General features: G+C 48.8%; 1 protein-coding gene across 1 annotated transcript in view; it reads right to left on the bottom strand.

Moving 5' to 3' along the window:
* NPLOC4 (NPL4 homolog, ubiquitin recognition factor) overlaps positions 1-13931 on the bottom strand; it is a 56625-nt gene that overhangs the window by 12324 nt on the left and 30370 nt on the right. Inside the window, exon 12 of the mRNA XM_007185858.2 lies at positions 9447-9607. Within this exon, the coding sequence (XP_007185920.1) occupies positions 9447-9607 (161 nt within the window). The remainder of the gene's footprint in view (positions 1-9446; positions 9608-13931) is intronic.

The following is a 13931-nucleotide window of genomic DNA, read 5'->3' as shown; positions in this document are numbered from 1 at the left end:
GCCACCCCTAGCACATCACACTTTCCGGGGATGTCAGAGGCCCATGCCATCCTTTGAGACAACCTTCTCAGGCTGTCCTACATTAAACCGAGTCCATTATCCAACAGGAATTCCAGAGGCTCCATGTGGCCCTGCTCCTTTTTTTTTTCCCCCAGAAATTAAACTCTCTGGTCCGCAGCACATCTCAGATTATCCACACCTTCCCTACCTTTTCTCTGTTCACAACCCAGAGAGCTGCTAGCAGGAACCTGCCCCTCTGCCCTTCCAGAAAACGGTCCAAATACATCTAACCAAACACATCTAAGCCAGCTACATAGGGAGCAGGAGCACCATCAAAGGACAGGTTCCTGGAAACAATGTCCGTTCTGTCTGTCTGCCTTCCTTTGAGGTTGGAATACTGTCCCTTCCACCTGGGCCAGAGTCCCTGGTCCTTCCACATGCTCGTTGCTGCAGCAGGTAGGCTGGGCCTGGCTTTCCGTGGCTCTACCAGCTTTGACAGTGGCAGCCCAAGGTATGAGGCCTGCTGAGTGGGTCCTGGGGCCCCAGAAGCGGTAGTTTCTCACTGGAAGAAATACGGTAGGAGGCGGGAATCAAACCCAATCAAACTAAATCACCATTTCCAAAAATAAACGCTTGCCCCTACAAGAAACAACCTGCAACAATTCACACATAATTAGCCCGTCTGGAATTCATCTTCAAATCTAATTAAGCTCTAATATGCAGAGACATTTTCCCAGCACCTGTTCGCTTTAATCTTCCCCTCTAGGGATGATTCTTGTTAAATGCCCCCCTCTCTTTTCTGTGTGTCATGCTATTCTCTTTCAAATTTAACTACCCCACTGCATCCTTCTGCTCCCCAAGAAAATAAAGGTGCTGCATCCCCTTCTCTTCCCTGGAGGAAAAGCAGGTACCTTCTATCTCTCCCCCATGCCTTCACTCAAATGTTTTTGCCAACCAAGCCCTAGCCCCATACACCATTTTAAAAGGCAATTATTTTTTATGGGCGTTAGCAAATGTCAGGCAGAATACACTAGAAGGAAGACATCTTAATTCTTAGTTTGGCAGCCGCCAAGTGTCAGCAGTTTTATCTCCACCTGGAGCAAGACACTGGGAGAGTCAGAAATTGAGGTCCCTGGTGCCTCGCTACCTGCTATCGGCCATGCCTGGAAACATCAACAAGAAATCCAGGGATCTCTGTCTTTGTTAGCTCAAAGGCAGGCAGGCTTTGTGCCAGGACAACAGCAAACTCCACTTGCTGGGTGGCACCATCTTGCTTTGGAAAAGGAAAATGAAATCCTTAATGTATTGCTTTTCTTCTTACAAAACTGGCAAGAAGGTAACAAGTGAAACTAGCAGTTTGAGACTTCACAGAATAAAGCAAGAAAAAAAGTTCTCAGGACAAAGTCTCCTAAAGAATCCCATTTAGGACTCCCCTGGTGGCGCAGTGGTTAAGAAGCCACCTGCCAATGCTGGGGACACGGGTTCGAGCCCTGGTCCGAGAACATCCCACATGCCACGGAGTAACTAAGCCCACAACTACGGAGCCTGCGCTCTAGAGCCTGCATGCTGCAACTACTGAGCCCACGTGCTGCAACTACTGAAGCCCACGTGCCTAGAGCCCGTGCTCCGCAACAAGAGAAGCCACCGCAATGAGGAGCCCGCGCACCGCAACAAAGACCCAATGCAGCCAAATAAAAAAAAAATAAAAAATTTAAAAATTAAAAAAAATAAAAGCACTAAAAGGAAATGTAGGTAAATATACAGCTTTGAGGTAAAGAATTACTTCCTAAGTATGATGACAAAGGCAGGAATTACAATGAAAAAGGATTAAGGTACCTTTGAAATCACAAAATGTTACACCTTACTTTGTATGAAAAGTATAAAGAAAATGATATCCTGGCATGTGTCTGCAACATATGACAAAGGGTTAATGTATAAAACTTCACAAACGAATGCGAAAGTGATGAACCACCTTACAAATACCTCAGGGCACACAGAGGCGATTCATAAAGAAAACACCCACACACACAGGAGACTTGGGACAGAGTGAGTGCAGAGCGTGGGGTCCTGAGAGCAGGGCCCAGGCAGGCGAGCAGGCAAGCGCAGGGCTGGCCTGCGGCACAGTCTGAGCATGTAACTGCAGCCTTCTCGGAGGAACTTTGGGAGACCACACGAAACCCTTGAAATATATGCTATCCTTTGACAAAACAACGCTTGGAATGGTTTGCTTGGAATGTCTCAAGTAACTCAGCACACACATGGAGTGAGCTTCTGGATGAGCCACAAAGCACTTCTGGTAAGTGCCAGATGCCGGGACAAACCCGTGTCGGGCTGAGGACAGGTCAGTAAATGATGGCTAGGACAGAGAAGACTCCACAGTCCCCCCCAGAGAGCGCCAGTCCCCTCCACAGCCGCGACGCCACAGCTGCCCGCACGCTCTCTCCTCCCCGCTGCAGCCATCTGTCAACTCTTCCAGCTCCTCAGCACTGAGCCCACAACCACCCTTCATGCCAGGAACCACCCTGCTGCCCCTCCGCCTGGGCAGCTGCCTAAGAGCAGTGTTCCCTGGGGTCTCCAAGACCCTCTTTGTCCATTGAACAGTCTCGGCTTCTCTCCTCTACTTCCAAGGCTTTAATTTGGGGTTTCTGGGCAGATAACTGTGAAAAGGCACCCTCGGTCCGTACCTCTTGACCTCCTTCCAGTCCCACCGCATCAAACTTCAAACACGGGCGCCTGAACTCACCCCACCCACCCCCTGCTCTCACCACTACTCATCTAGGTTTACAACTCCAGCACCCACCACTCACCCAAACCAGAGACCCAGTCCCATCCTGGCCTCGCTGGGACCGTGCAAGGCCCATGGGGCTCTTGGCTCCAGGACACCCTCTCCATCCCCAAACTCCGTGGGGAGCAGACACATGTCACCTGGACTGTGGCACCAGCCTTCTCACTGGCCACCGGACTCTGTACCCAGAAAGAATCTTCCACACCGGGGAGCTCCCTCCCCACAGCCTGGCCTTCAGCTCCTCCAGCCGCACCTCACACTGGACGGTAGGCCCACCGCACATCTCTCTCCTGCTGCCCCTCCTGGATCGGCCCTGGCATTTGATACTCACGTTGCTGCAAAAGCTTCCTGCCTCCAGACCCCTCTTCACGCCACATCCAGCAAGATCGTTCCAGAATCACCTTCCATCTTTCTTTCTTTGGCTTCTCACTGCCCACCACCCCCATCACATGCACACTCCAGCTAGACTGAGCCTGGGCCCCCTAGATGCCCCATGCCCTCTGGACGTGTGGCCCCCAGATGGGCTTCCTCCCCACCTGGCTAACTTCCACGCCGCACTGGACACCTCAACAGCCACCAACAGACCACCTGGGAAGAGAGGACGATTGTGACTTGCTCATCACTGTAGCCCCGGGGTCTGGCGAGGGACCCGGCACCGTATCCACAGCTGGACTGAGTGCAGAGGCTGCGGTCCCAGGGGCAAGGCCTTGTCAACGTCCACGTGTCCATGCATGCACGTGGGGTGCTAGAAGGACAGGTGAAGGCGGGTGTTGGGGTGTCTATTTGCTTATTAACCTGTAATGCAGGATTTCCCATAATAAATATACATTTGATTTCACATTAATAAAATGTTCTGAGTTAATATTTAGAAGGCTTGCACTCCTAATGCACACGGAACCATCCACCTCACTGTCCTGCTGCCCACCCCCAAGCATCCCCCCGCTGGCTGCCTAGATCCTCGCTCCAAAACCCTCCTCTGTGTGCACCTCTCCCCACCTTTACAGGAGATGCTCCCCGGCCATTCTTTCACTGGCTGCACGGAACTTCCCAGGACAGACAGATCAGAGCTGTAGACAAGGGTGGACCCTCAAGCTTTCCACCCCCGTCTCCTATGTGAACGCACACACAAACGTGTATACGTACAGGCATCAACATCTACAGGTGTGCCTTTAAAAAACAAAAACTTAATTGGGATTTTACTGTATATAGATACATTTACAATTTTACATCATGAGTTTTATCCCATATCTTCAAGTAATTTTCAAACACACACCTTTAGTGATCACAGAATATCCCACCGTATAGATGTATTATAATTTAATGCCCCTGTTACTAGACATTTAGATTGCTTTAAGTTTTTGTTACCACAGATAACACCATGATGAACAGCCTTAGACAAATATGGGTACGTGTCCTGTTTACAAGGTATATTTTAAATCCAACCCCAAAGCCCACAGGAGGACTAAAAGGATTACTTAAATGTTTGCTTTCATAGGTCTCTTTGCTCAAACTGATATTTTCCTGAAACGTATGAGAAATGAGTGTCTCAAATCCTACAGGGCTATAAACAATCCTGGGAAGCCCTTCTAGCCTGCTCTCACTAACGGGCAAGTGAGCAATCTAAGAAAACAGCAGCATGATTAAGGAAATGACGTGTTCCATGACAAAAGGGAGCTCTCTTCTTAAGGGCAAGAAGCTTACAAGACATGGAAATAAAAAGCAAATTTCCAACCTGATAAAAGGCTACTACAAAAAAACCCACAGCAAACTCACAGTTTATGATGAAATCCCGAAAGCACCTCCTTTACAATTAAAAACGAGACAAAAGTGCTGATCACTGGACATTGTTCCAGAAGCCCTAGCCAGCATGAGGAGTGAAAATGAAGGGAAGGGAGAAAAAGAACTGTCACTCTTGGATAATACACTCATCTGTGTAGAGAACCCAGAACACACATACAAATTAGAGGAACAAGTAACAGACAGCTGAGCTGCCAAATGGTAGTTTTTATAATACGTAGAAACTATAAAGTACCTAGAAACAATCTAACAAACGATGGACAAGACTTTCAAGGAGAAAAATCCTAACTTTCTGAGAGACGTCAAAGAATAAGAAACAAAGGGCAGCATCACACACATTTCGGGGAGTGGGGTGGGGTGGGTGGGCGATGACCTCTGGGCGTGACCTATTTGTTTTGTGCAACCTGCAGGCAAGTCTCCATGAAGGAGTGGAGGGTCAGGAACAGTCAGAGCTAGGGAAGAAAAGCAGGGAAGGGCTGTGATGGATCAGGGACGAAGAGTAAAGTTACAGTGACTCGGACAGTGCGACGTTGGTGCTGGCTGAGAACACCGGCCAGTGGACAGAAGGGAGGACAGAGACACAGCCACGATCACAGAGACGACTGGTAATGGAAAGGCACCTCAGATCAACAGAGAAAGAAGAGGGTTTTTCCCAATAAATGGTGTTCAGACAGTATATGACTAAAAAAAATTAAGAAGGAAACTGGGGGGCTTCCCTGGTGGCGCAGTGGTTGAGAATCTGCCTGCTAATGCAGGGGAGACAGGTTCGAGCCCTGGTCTGGGAGGATCCCACGTGCCACGGAGCAGCTGGGCCTGTGAGCTGCAGCTGCTGAGCCTGCGCGTCTGGAGCCTGTGCTCCGCAACAAGAGAGGCCGCAGCAGTGAGAGGCCCACGCACTGCGATGAAGAGCGGCCCCCGCTTGCCGCAACTAGAGAAAGCCCTCGCACAGAAACGAAGGCCCAACACAGCCAAATAAATAAATAAATAAATAATAATTAAAGGTGCTAATAATTTAAAAAAAAAAAAAAAAAGAAGGAAACTGGGCCCCTATCTCACACCACACATCTGAAATAATCCCAGGTGGAAGAAGAACCCAAAACCATCAACCTTAGAGAAGACAAGATAACAGACTTTCTTTGTCATTCAAAATGCCAACCATAAAGACAAGATTCAGAAAGCTGACCACATGGAAACCTTCTGCCTCAATGACACCATGGGAGTGGAGAGGCAGAGGTGTCACAGCCCTGACTGACAGGGTTAGAGGCAGGGAGAAAAAGACTGAACCACCCAGGGAAGAAGAGGAAACAGACACAACAAGCAAGTCACAGGAGACAGGACGAGCCAACAAACGAAGAAAAAGGAGCCTGGCCTCACTTATGATCAGGACGGCACAGTTACAGCTCAAGGAAATGTCCCATGGGTGTCTGAGAGGGGAGTGGGACTCGGGCCCAAGGCTGCAGAGCGTGGTGGTTCGCACAGCATTCTGCTCGCAGTGGGCACATGCCAAGGTGACATGATGGCCACATGCAGGCAGGTCTCAGGCCACACCGGGATAAGTGAACATGGCCCATCTCCAAGGACAGAAGAACACAGTTTTGGGTCTACAGTGTGCAGCAACATATAAAACTCACAACACCTGGTTTAGGAAAACACACAAAGGAGGTAAAACTAGAAGAAAAGCAAGCAAGTCATAGTGCACCCCCCGAAGGTAGTGCTCCCTCTGGAGGGGGGAGAAAAGGAGACAGAAGCAGAGAGAAGGATCCAGCAGCTTCAGAGGCCACAGGAACGTTCTGGTCCTTAACTCTGGGGTAGAGACTCGGGATTGGTATTTCTGCTTTTTTTATTCCTTAAACATGTTTTATAAATAATCTTTCATATCTACTCAATATTTAATTTTTTAAAATTAATTTATTTATTTATTTTTGGCTGTGTTGGGTCTTCGTTGCTGTGTGTGGGCTTTCTCAGTTGCGGCGAGCAGCGGCTACTCTTTGTCGTGGTGTGCAGGCTTCTCACTGCAGTGGCTTCTTATTGCGGAGCACGGACTCTAGGCGCACAGGCTTCAGTAGTTGTGGCACGCGGGCTCAGTAGTTGTGGCTCGCAGGCTCTAGAGAGCAGGCTCAGTAGTTGTGGCGCATGGGCTTAGCTGCTCTGCAGCATGTGGGATCTTCCTGGACCAGGGCTCGAACCCTGGTCCCCTGCATTGGCAGGCGGATTCTTAACCACTGTGCCACTAGGGAAGTCCCTATGTTTAACTTTTAAAACTCTGAAAAGAGAAAGAAATGGCAGCCTGATGACCCTGGAGCAATGTATTCATGCACACTGAGCGTACCGGGACTGCACAGACCTCTGTGGCTAAAGCGGAGGGGCTCTCCACAAGGACAACAGGCCCCGTTACAGCCCCCAGACCAGTGAGCTGTGCCAAAAGGCTCAGGACGGCAGCCAGCAGGACCACCAGGTCTCAGGGTCTAAAAATGAGTCAAAACGTAGATTCGGCATTCCAAAACAGTGCCATACAAATGCATCTTATAAAATAGAAACTTGTGGGAAAGACTGAACCCTCACATTGGTTCCCAGCGTGGTGTGACTTGATGTGTGAATGTTTAATAATGGTTTAAAACTAATGATTCTTCAAAGTACCTGATGCCTACACAGGATTTGTGTAAGGGTGAGATCTGTGTTATCAAGCCAGGTAATTGCTATTAAACACCACAGGAGGGAAGAGACAATGGGAGTTCCTAAACAAGGCTCTTTGGAAATATTTTCTTTCAAGAATGATATGGAGAACACTTTCCCAGGGCTCCTTACTGTCCCCAAATCTGAGGGGTCATCTAAGCAAGTTGTCACAGGCCAGCCTCACTTTGTCCCTCCACTGCCACCACCTGAAAGGAGCAGATACAACAGTGAGGCCTGCCTGCTGCAGAGGAAAGACAGACTGCTCACTACCTGCTGGCCCGGCCTTCCTGGCTCAGTGACAGTCCCCGCCCCCACAGCCCTCGGACCACGCAGCAGCGCTAATTCAGAAGCAGAATGAAGACCTTCATTCCAAAGAGCTGAGGAGGAGACCAGGAGCAGGGACAAGACTCTCAGGCCCTTGTGCCCTTCCTTTGCACATCACCCGCTGCCACAGACGCCCACAGCACGGACGAGCCGGCTCCAGACGGGGTCTCGGCCCCACTTCTGATCCCTGAAGAGGTGAAGTCTTTGTCACAATCAGGTAGTCTCCGGTCTCCAAATCACCACCAGGAGGAGGCCCCGGAGCCCCTCAGCTTCTAGGCGCGCTCCCGGGTGTTTGATGCATCCCGCAGGTAGTAAGCTGCGCCCGTACCACCGAACGCTATTCGGCAATGAAAAGAATGAAGTACTGCAGGCTGCAGGCATGGAGGAACCTTGAGACATTACGGTAAGTGGTGAAAAGTCAGTCACAGAAGACCACACACTGTAGGATTCCGTCAGGGAAACCTCAGAGAAAGCAGATCAGTGGTTGCCAGGAGTTGGGAGGATTGGGGCGTAACTGCTAAAGGATGTAGGGCTTCTTTTTGGGGGACAAAAATGTTCTAAAATTAGATTGTGGTGATGGCTACACAACCCTGCAAACATCCTAAGAGCCCCTGAGCCGGGCACATTAAATGAGTGAATTGTGTGGTATGTGAATTGCATCTCAATAAAGCTGTTTAAAAATGCAGACTTAGGGACTTCCCTGGTCCAGTGGCTAAGACTCCGTGCTCCCAATGAAGGGGGCCTGGGTTTGATCCCTGGTCAGGGAACTAGATCCCACATGCTGCAACTAAAAGATCCCGCATGCCGCAACGAAGATCCTGCATGTGGCAACTAAGACCTGGTGCAGCCAAATAAATAAATATTTTTTAGAGAGAATTTTTAAAAATTAAACTAAATAAAATTTAAAAAAATAAATAAGTAAAAATGCAGACTTGCTGGAACAATAAAAACAATGACTAGACATGCACACACTGATATAAAAAAATTGCTGAAAGATATCAAATCATTTTAAAGAAATTAGATCATCACTCTTTCTGGGTTTTCATTGCTTGCCTATTTTATTTCCAGGCCCCTTCTGCCAGCAGGTCTTTGTGGCCTAAGTGCAGTGAGATTGTGAGCAGACCTGTCAACCTAGAACTCCTTACACAGTGAAAATATCCTTCAGAAATGGAGAACAACATACTTCTCAGACACACAAAAGCAGCCCTGGACTACAAGAAATATTAAAGAGGTCCTCCAGACAGAGCGGTGCCAGATGGAAACCAAAGTCTGCCCAGGATGCGGAACAGGCAAGGTGCCTGCCTGTGACCAGAGCAACTCCCATGAGGAGGATGGGAGCCGTGTTGCTAATCCCCAGGGAAGCACCCAACTCCGACTTGTTCAAACCAGATCACAGTTTTCAAAAAAGTCGTTTTTATAGCTTTCACAGGAAACAAAGGTTTAGAAATGGACAACTGCTCGTCTAAGCGGTTAACCTAAACTTGGGTCCCGTAAGGAGAGCCTAACTTCTGCCGAGCAGCTCCAACCTTCACTCCTGCTGAGGCCCTGTTAGGCACCAATTCTCCTTTTCAGAAACTGAAACGGTCTGTGTTGCAGTGGTTTCACTTCTATTATGTACCCCTAAACCCAGTGCGTGTCACCCCCACTTCTGCTTATAAGCCCTAACACTACAGAAGCCTGCCTGAGTAGCTAACAAAAGCCCTGGAAATGCCACAGAGTCCCTTATCCACAAGCTAGGCTCTAGACGACCACGGCTGACCAACAGCTCCCATGGCCAGAATGCACCAAAATTAGCAACGTCCAGGACAGGTCAGCGTCCATGCTGCTCTCTATCCACTTCTCTCTTTCGGTACCATTGCATTTTTACCTTATAAAACACATCAGGCACGTACTGCTCGCTGCTGGACTCCTTGGCGTAGCCGAGCTCAGGGGCGTCCTTGCAGGGCAGCAGGCACTCATCTCGGACCAGCGCCATGCACTGATTGGACACCTGGTACCCTTCAAAGTGCACCTGGTTGTCGGGGCCACCTGCAAGAGAGAGACCTTCAGCGAGAATCCTCCAAAGGACGTTCAAAACAAGTGTCATCCTTTACCTTGGACCTGCAGAACCAACTTTCATGAGTGTGTCTTGGGTAAGAATCAAAAATGTTTGACAGCAGTTTTACAACAGCCTTGGGCACAAGGCCTTGAACACAGGGTGTGCAGATGCCACTGCATCTCCTCAAACAGGCCCCACCAGCGACACGCTCTCTCAGAAGCGGGAAGCAAGACTGTTAAACCTTCTCCAACACCCACCCAAAAGCATACTTGGGCTCCTGGTTTTTAGTTTCACAGAGATGTGAACAACAGACAGAGCCCTATGTTCCAGCAAATTCTGTTCTTGAGTGAATGCAGGGAGACGAACGGGAGGGGATGGGAGAAAACAGAAACCCTTCCCAGCACAGTGTCAGTACCTGCAGAGCATGGAGAGCAGCCCTGACCTCAGACACCTGTGCAGCTGGCACATCAAGGAGGCGTGGACCCCACCACAGTGCCTAGGAGGTTGCTCTCCCTGCACCGAGCCCTGCCCTCCACGCCTTCCACCCTAACCTCTCTCAGGCCCTGCTCCAAAGAAACCCACAGTAGGGCTTACAGTTCGGGACAAGGGTAAAACCCATCCCAAACGGGTCAGGAGGTCAGGCAGTACCGAGCATGCAGCCGTCTTCCTCTCCTGCAGAATCAGGGTTACACTCTTACAACTATAACAGCCATCATTTTTATGGCTTTGGAGAATTTAAAAAAACCTTCAATATCTCTTAGTTTCTTTGACAAAAACAGAATAAGTTACTGATCAGGGAACAGAAATTTTACCTGTCTGGCTCTCAAACATTTACCAGAAAGCAGATCTGATGGCCAAGCAATCAAAAATGTGAAGGACAGGGCAGAGCCAGCCTCCAAGGGACAAACAGGGGCCTGTGTCTGCTCGACTCCGCACACCAGAGGCCAACAGCAGCTGGCTTCCAAATGCTGCATCACGCTGGACTCCAAAGGCCCGGTGGACAGTCAAGCCTAGCATCTTCTCTCTGGCCCTCAACTCACACACTCGGGGGAGGTGGCCGGGCCTGGACAATGACCGCTAAGGTCAAGGCAGCAAACACAGGGCATGTGACCCTCTGGTGCAATCTGGGGAATGAACGTCACAGCACAATGAGTGTGCAGTTCACAAGGAGCAGAGAAGGTCGGGAGGGAACATGGAGGAGCCGCCCTTGGTGTGTGTCCTGTAAACCTGTGCTGGTTGTGAGACAGATCTGGCCTGTGAGAACCAGGGAAAAATGGAAAGCAGTATTTGTAAAACGGAAGGTTCTTAAAAAAAGCAAACTCAGTCCATATGCATAGTCTCCAAAGGCAGAGTCACTGACAGGAACCGCAAGCTCCCCTTTCCATGTGGAAAAGCAAGAAACCAGGTCCTGAGGGGTTCTCTGAACCTTGCTGGAAACCTGGTACTGTCCCAGAGACGAAGCAGGCCAGGCCAGTTAACTCTCATTCCCTTCCCAAATCAGTCCATCAGGAAGTCCACCGTGTGATGGAAAGGGGCGGTGATAAAGGACAGCTGCTACTGAGTCTGAGACGCAGCCCAGAAAGTAACACACACAGCTGAGAAATGGGTGTGAGTGTGCCAGGTGACCGAGACACAGAAACCAGCATCATGGCAGGGAGTTTAAACTTGGGCTCTGTGATGATTCTCCTTCCACAAGCTCCGTCATGTGCACATGGGCAACCCCACATGTAATCATCACTCTTTTCCCCTAAAGGTTTCAAGCTAGAGAAGTTCTTAGAAGGGATCCGCAGACACAAGGCCAAATGGTAAGGCCCCCACACCCCAGCCAGCACCTGGGCCTGCAGCATCAGCAGCAGCTGTAGGGAGCTGACAGCAGCGTGACCGTGGAAGCACCACGAACCCCGGGACACACCAGCCAGTCTCCCGGGAGACGGCCACAAACACACAGGACTGCTCCTTCCTGTCCCATCAGGGTCTTAAGAATGGGACTTCGGCAAGGGCGTTTCAAACAGCTCCCCAGGGTACCAACACGTCCCTGGTCAAGAACCACTGATGCGGAGGAAAAGAACAATCTGTCTGGAGTCAGAAGATCTCTGACACTTTGGATAACCACCTTCCATCGCTGCCCCCTGGGAAAGGGAGAGGAATTACGAGTCTGAGCATCTCACAGCATTACCAAGAGGGACAAATCAGCACAGATGTGAAAGGACTCTAACTGCAGATCTTATTGTAAGTTAAGTGATTTTCTGCCTTATAGTTCTAAAACGCTAGTAAAGTGCCAATTTCGGAGGCAAAAATTCCAAGGACAATCTATAATTTCCAAATTCCCAACAAGAGGTATGAGTCAATAACTGAAAGTACAGGCAGCCCCCAAGTTGGAAACTATTTATAATTCTAAACATGTACCAGTTCTTTGGGCCCACTGAATAATTCCCCACAGAAACAGTAATTAAAGGGGTGAGGTTACCATGGGAGCCCACGGAAGCCTAAAACAGCAGTTCTCACAAGGAGCAGTTCTGGAAATCTGTGGAGGTGATTTTTGGTTGTCTCAACGAAGTGGGGCAGTGGGGGGGCAGGGGCTGCCAGTTTTAGCAGGCTAGAGTCAAAGGTACCAGACATCCTGCTGTGTTCAGGGGAGTCCCACACAATAAAGAACTGTTCCACATCCCACATGGCCTTGAAATGTCCCCCGAACACTCCTGTAGGCAAAACCCCTATTTGTGATGATCTAGGATTAGAATCAATTGTATTTTATACACAGCCACAGAAACAAACATGCCCAGCTTTAACACACAGCGAATCCTCTAGAAGCATGATACCACATAAGCTGAGGAAGGGCCCTGCTTGGCTCAGAGCTCCGTGGAGAGCTGCTGAGTGTCTAGGAACCACGTCGCTGATGCCTGTGCAGGCCCCGCCCCACAAGGTTGGCAGCTCCGGCTCCTCCACTGTGCTATCCTCAGCAGGTACCAGTCCCCAAGCACTGGCACGCAGAATGTACTGTCTTATTACATGCTCCTTCACTATTATTTCTCCTTAATGTTTTAGTCAGCCTACCACTCTGCTTTCTTTTTTAGAATCAGCTGTGTGGGCAGGTATATTATCTATGAATTTTACTTTCTGGATAGTAAAGAGGTGTCACAAATGTTCTAAAGAGCAGGTGTCCAGTCTGATAGGCTTGAGAACCACCAGCCTAAATGCCTGGACCCAGAATCTCAGCCTAAATGAAGGGGGCACGGGTTTATGTGATGCAGGGAGTAGAAAGAGAATACTTTCCTCCCCTTCATCAAACAGAAAGCTGGCTTGGCAAAATTCTGATTATGTAAAACGTGTCTCTTCTCTGCTCTCCTCCTTGGCTCCTGCTATCCTGAGTGCTCTCATCACGACAGGCCCCCTGCCCCATCTGCCCCCGTGGAAGGACTCTATGCTACAGAATTACTGCTTCTGCAAATCCCAGTCCAAACTCCCATCCACTTCCTTAAGCATCTGACCCCATTAATTTATGCTAACATGTGAACAATGCAGCCATGGCCTCTCATGCCCCCAAAGTACATTCATTTCAAAAAGGTGCTGGTCACTCTAAATGGATCTCAAATCAAATGGATCTTAAAAATTCAGACAGTATGAAAGATGTTTCCCTTCCCATGGCAGTGGTAACAGGCTCAGCTGGGATTAGTAAGGCATCTAGTTACTTACATGCTTGGGCTGTTTGTAAACTGGTATTTTGAACTAGAGGAAGCATGGTTACCATGAACAAACTGGATTATCATCTCTGTGATGGTAGAACCCAACTCTTCACAGGATAGAGGTTAGTGTTTACTTTAAAAAACTGACCAAAGAGATTGTTTTTATTAGTTGGTTCTCCAAGTTTCAAATTCCTACTTCTTTTAAATCATATGGTCTTATACCTGGCTTTTCTCTAGGACAGCATCTCAAGTATGTTATAAAAGATTTGGTGGCACTTTTTTACAGGCCAGTCTTTTATTATTATATATTCATGCTGTACATAACATGTAGTATGATGTGCACAACACCTCACACACACACACTCATCACTCCCAAAAAAAGCTTTATGGAAATGGTTTCTTAAAATGACACTCCCACTCATAAATAAAAAAGTAACAGGAACAGTAAATCACTCTTCTCCTGTACAGCTAGACAGAGTCATCCTTGGTTACTGGAAAGGGGCAAAGATAGCCCAGAACTCAGATCCAGAACCAAGTGAACTTGGACTGAGGCCAAGAGAATGGACTAGAGGAGGGCTACACTGAGGCCGCAATTCTAGTAGTTTTGTGTGATGCTGAGTAGTTCAAGATT

Source organism: Balaenoptera acutorostrata, chromosome 20, assembly GCF_949987535.1.
Source record: "Balaenoptera acutorostrata chromosome 20, mBalAcu1.1, whole genome shotgun sequence".
NCBI lineage: Eukaryota > Metazoa > Chordata > Mammalia > Artiodactyla > Balaenopteridae > Balaenoptera > Balaenoptera acutorostrata.
Note: the sequence above shows the minus strand (reverse complement) of the source record. Positions and strands in the feature narration are given on the sequence as shown.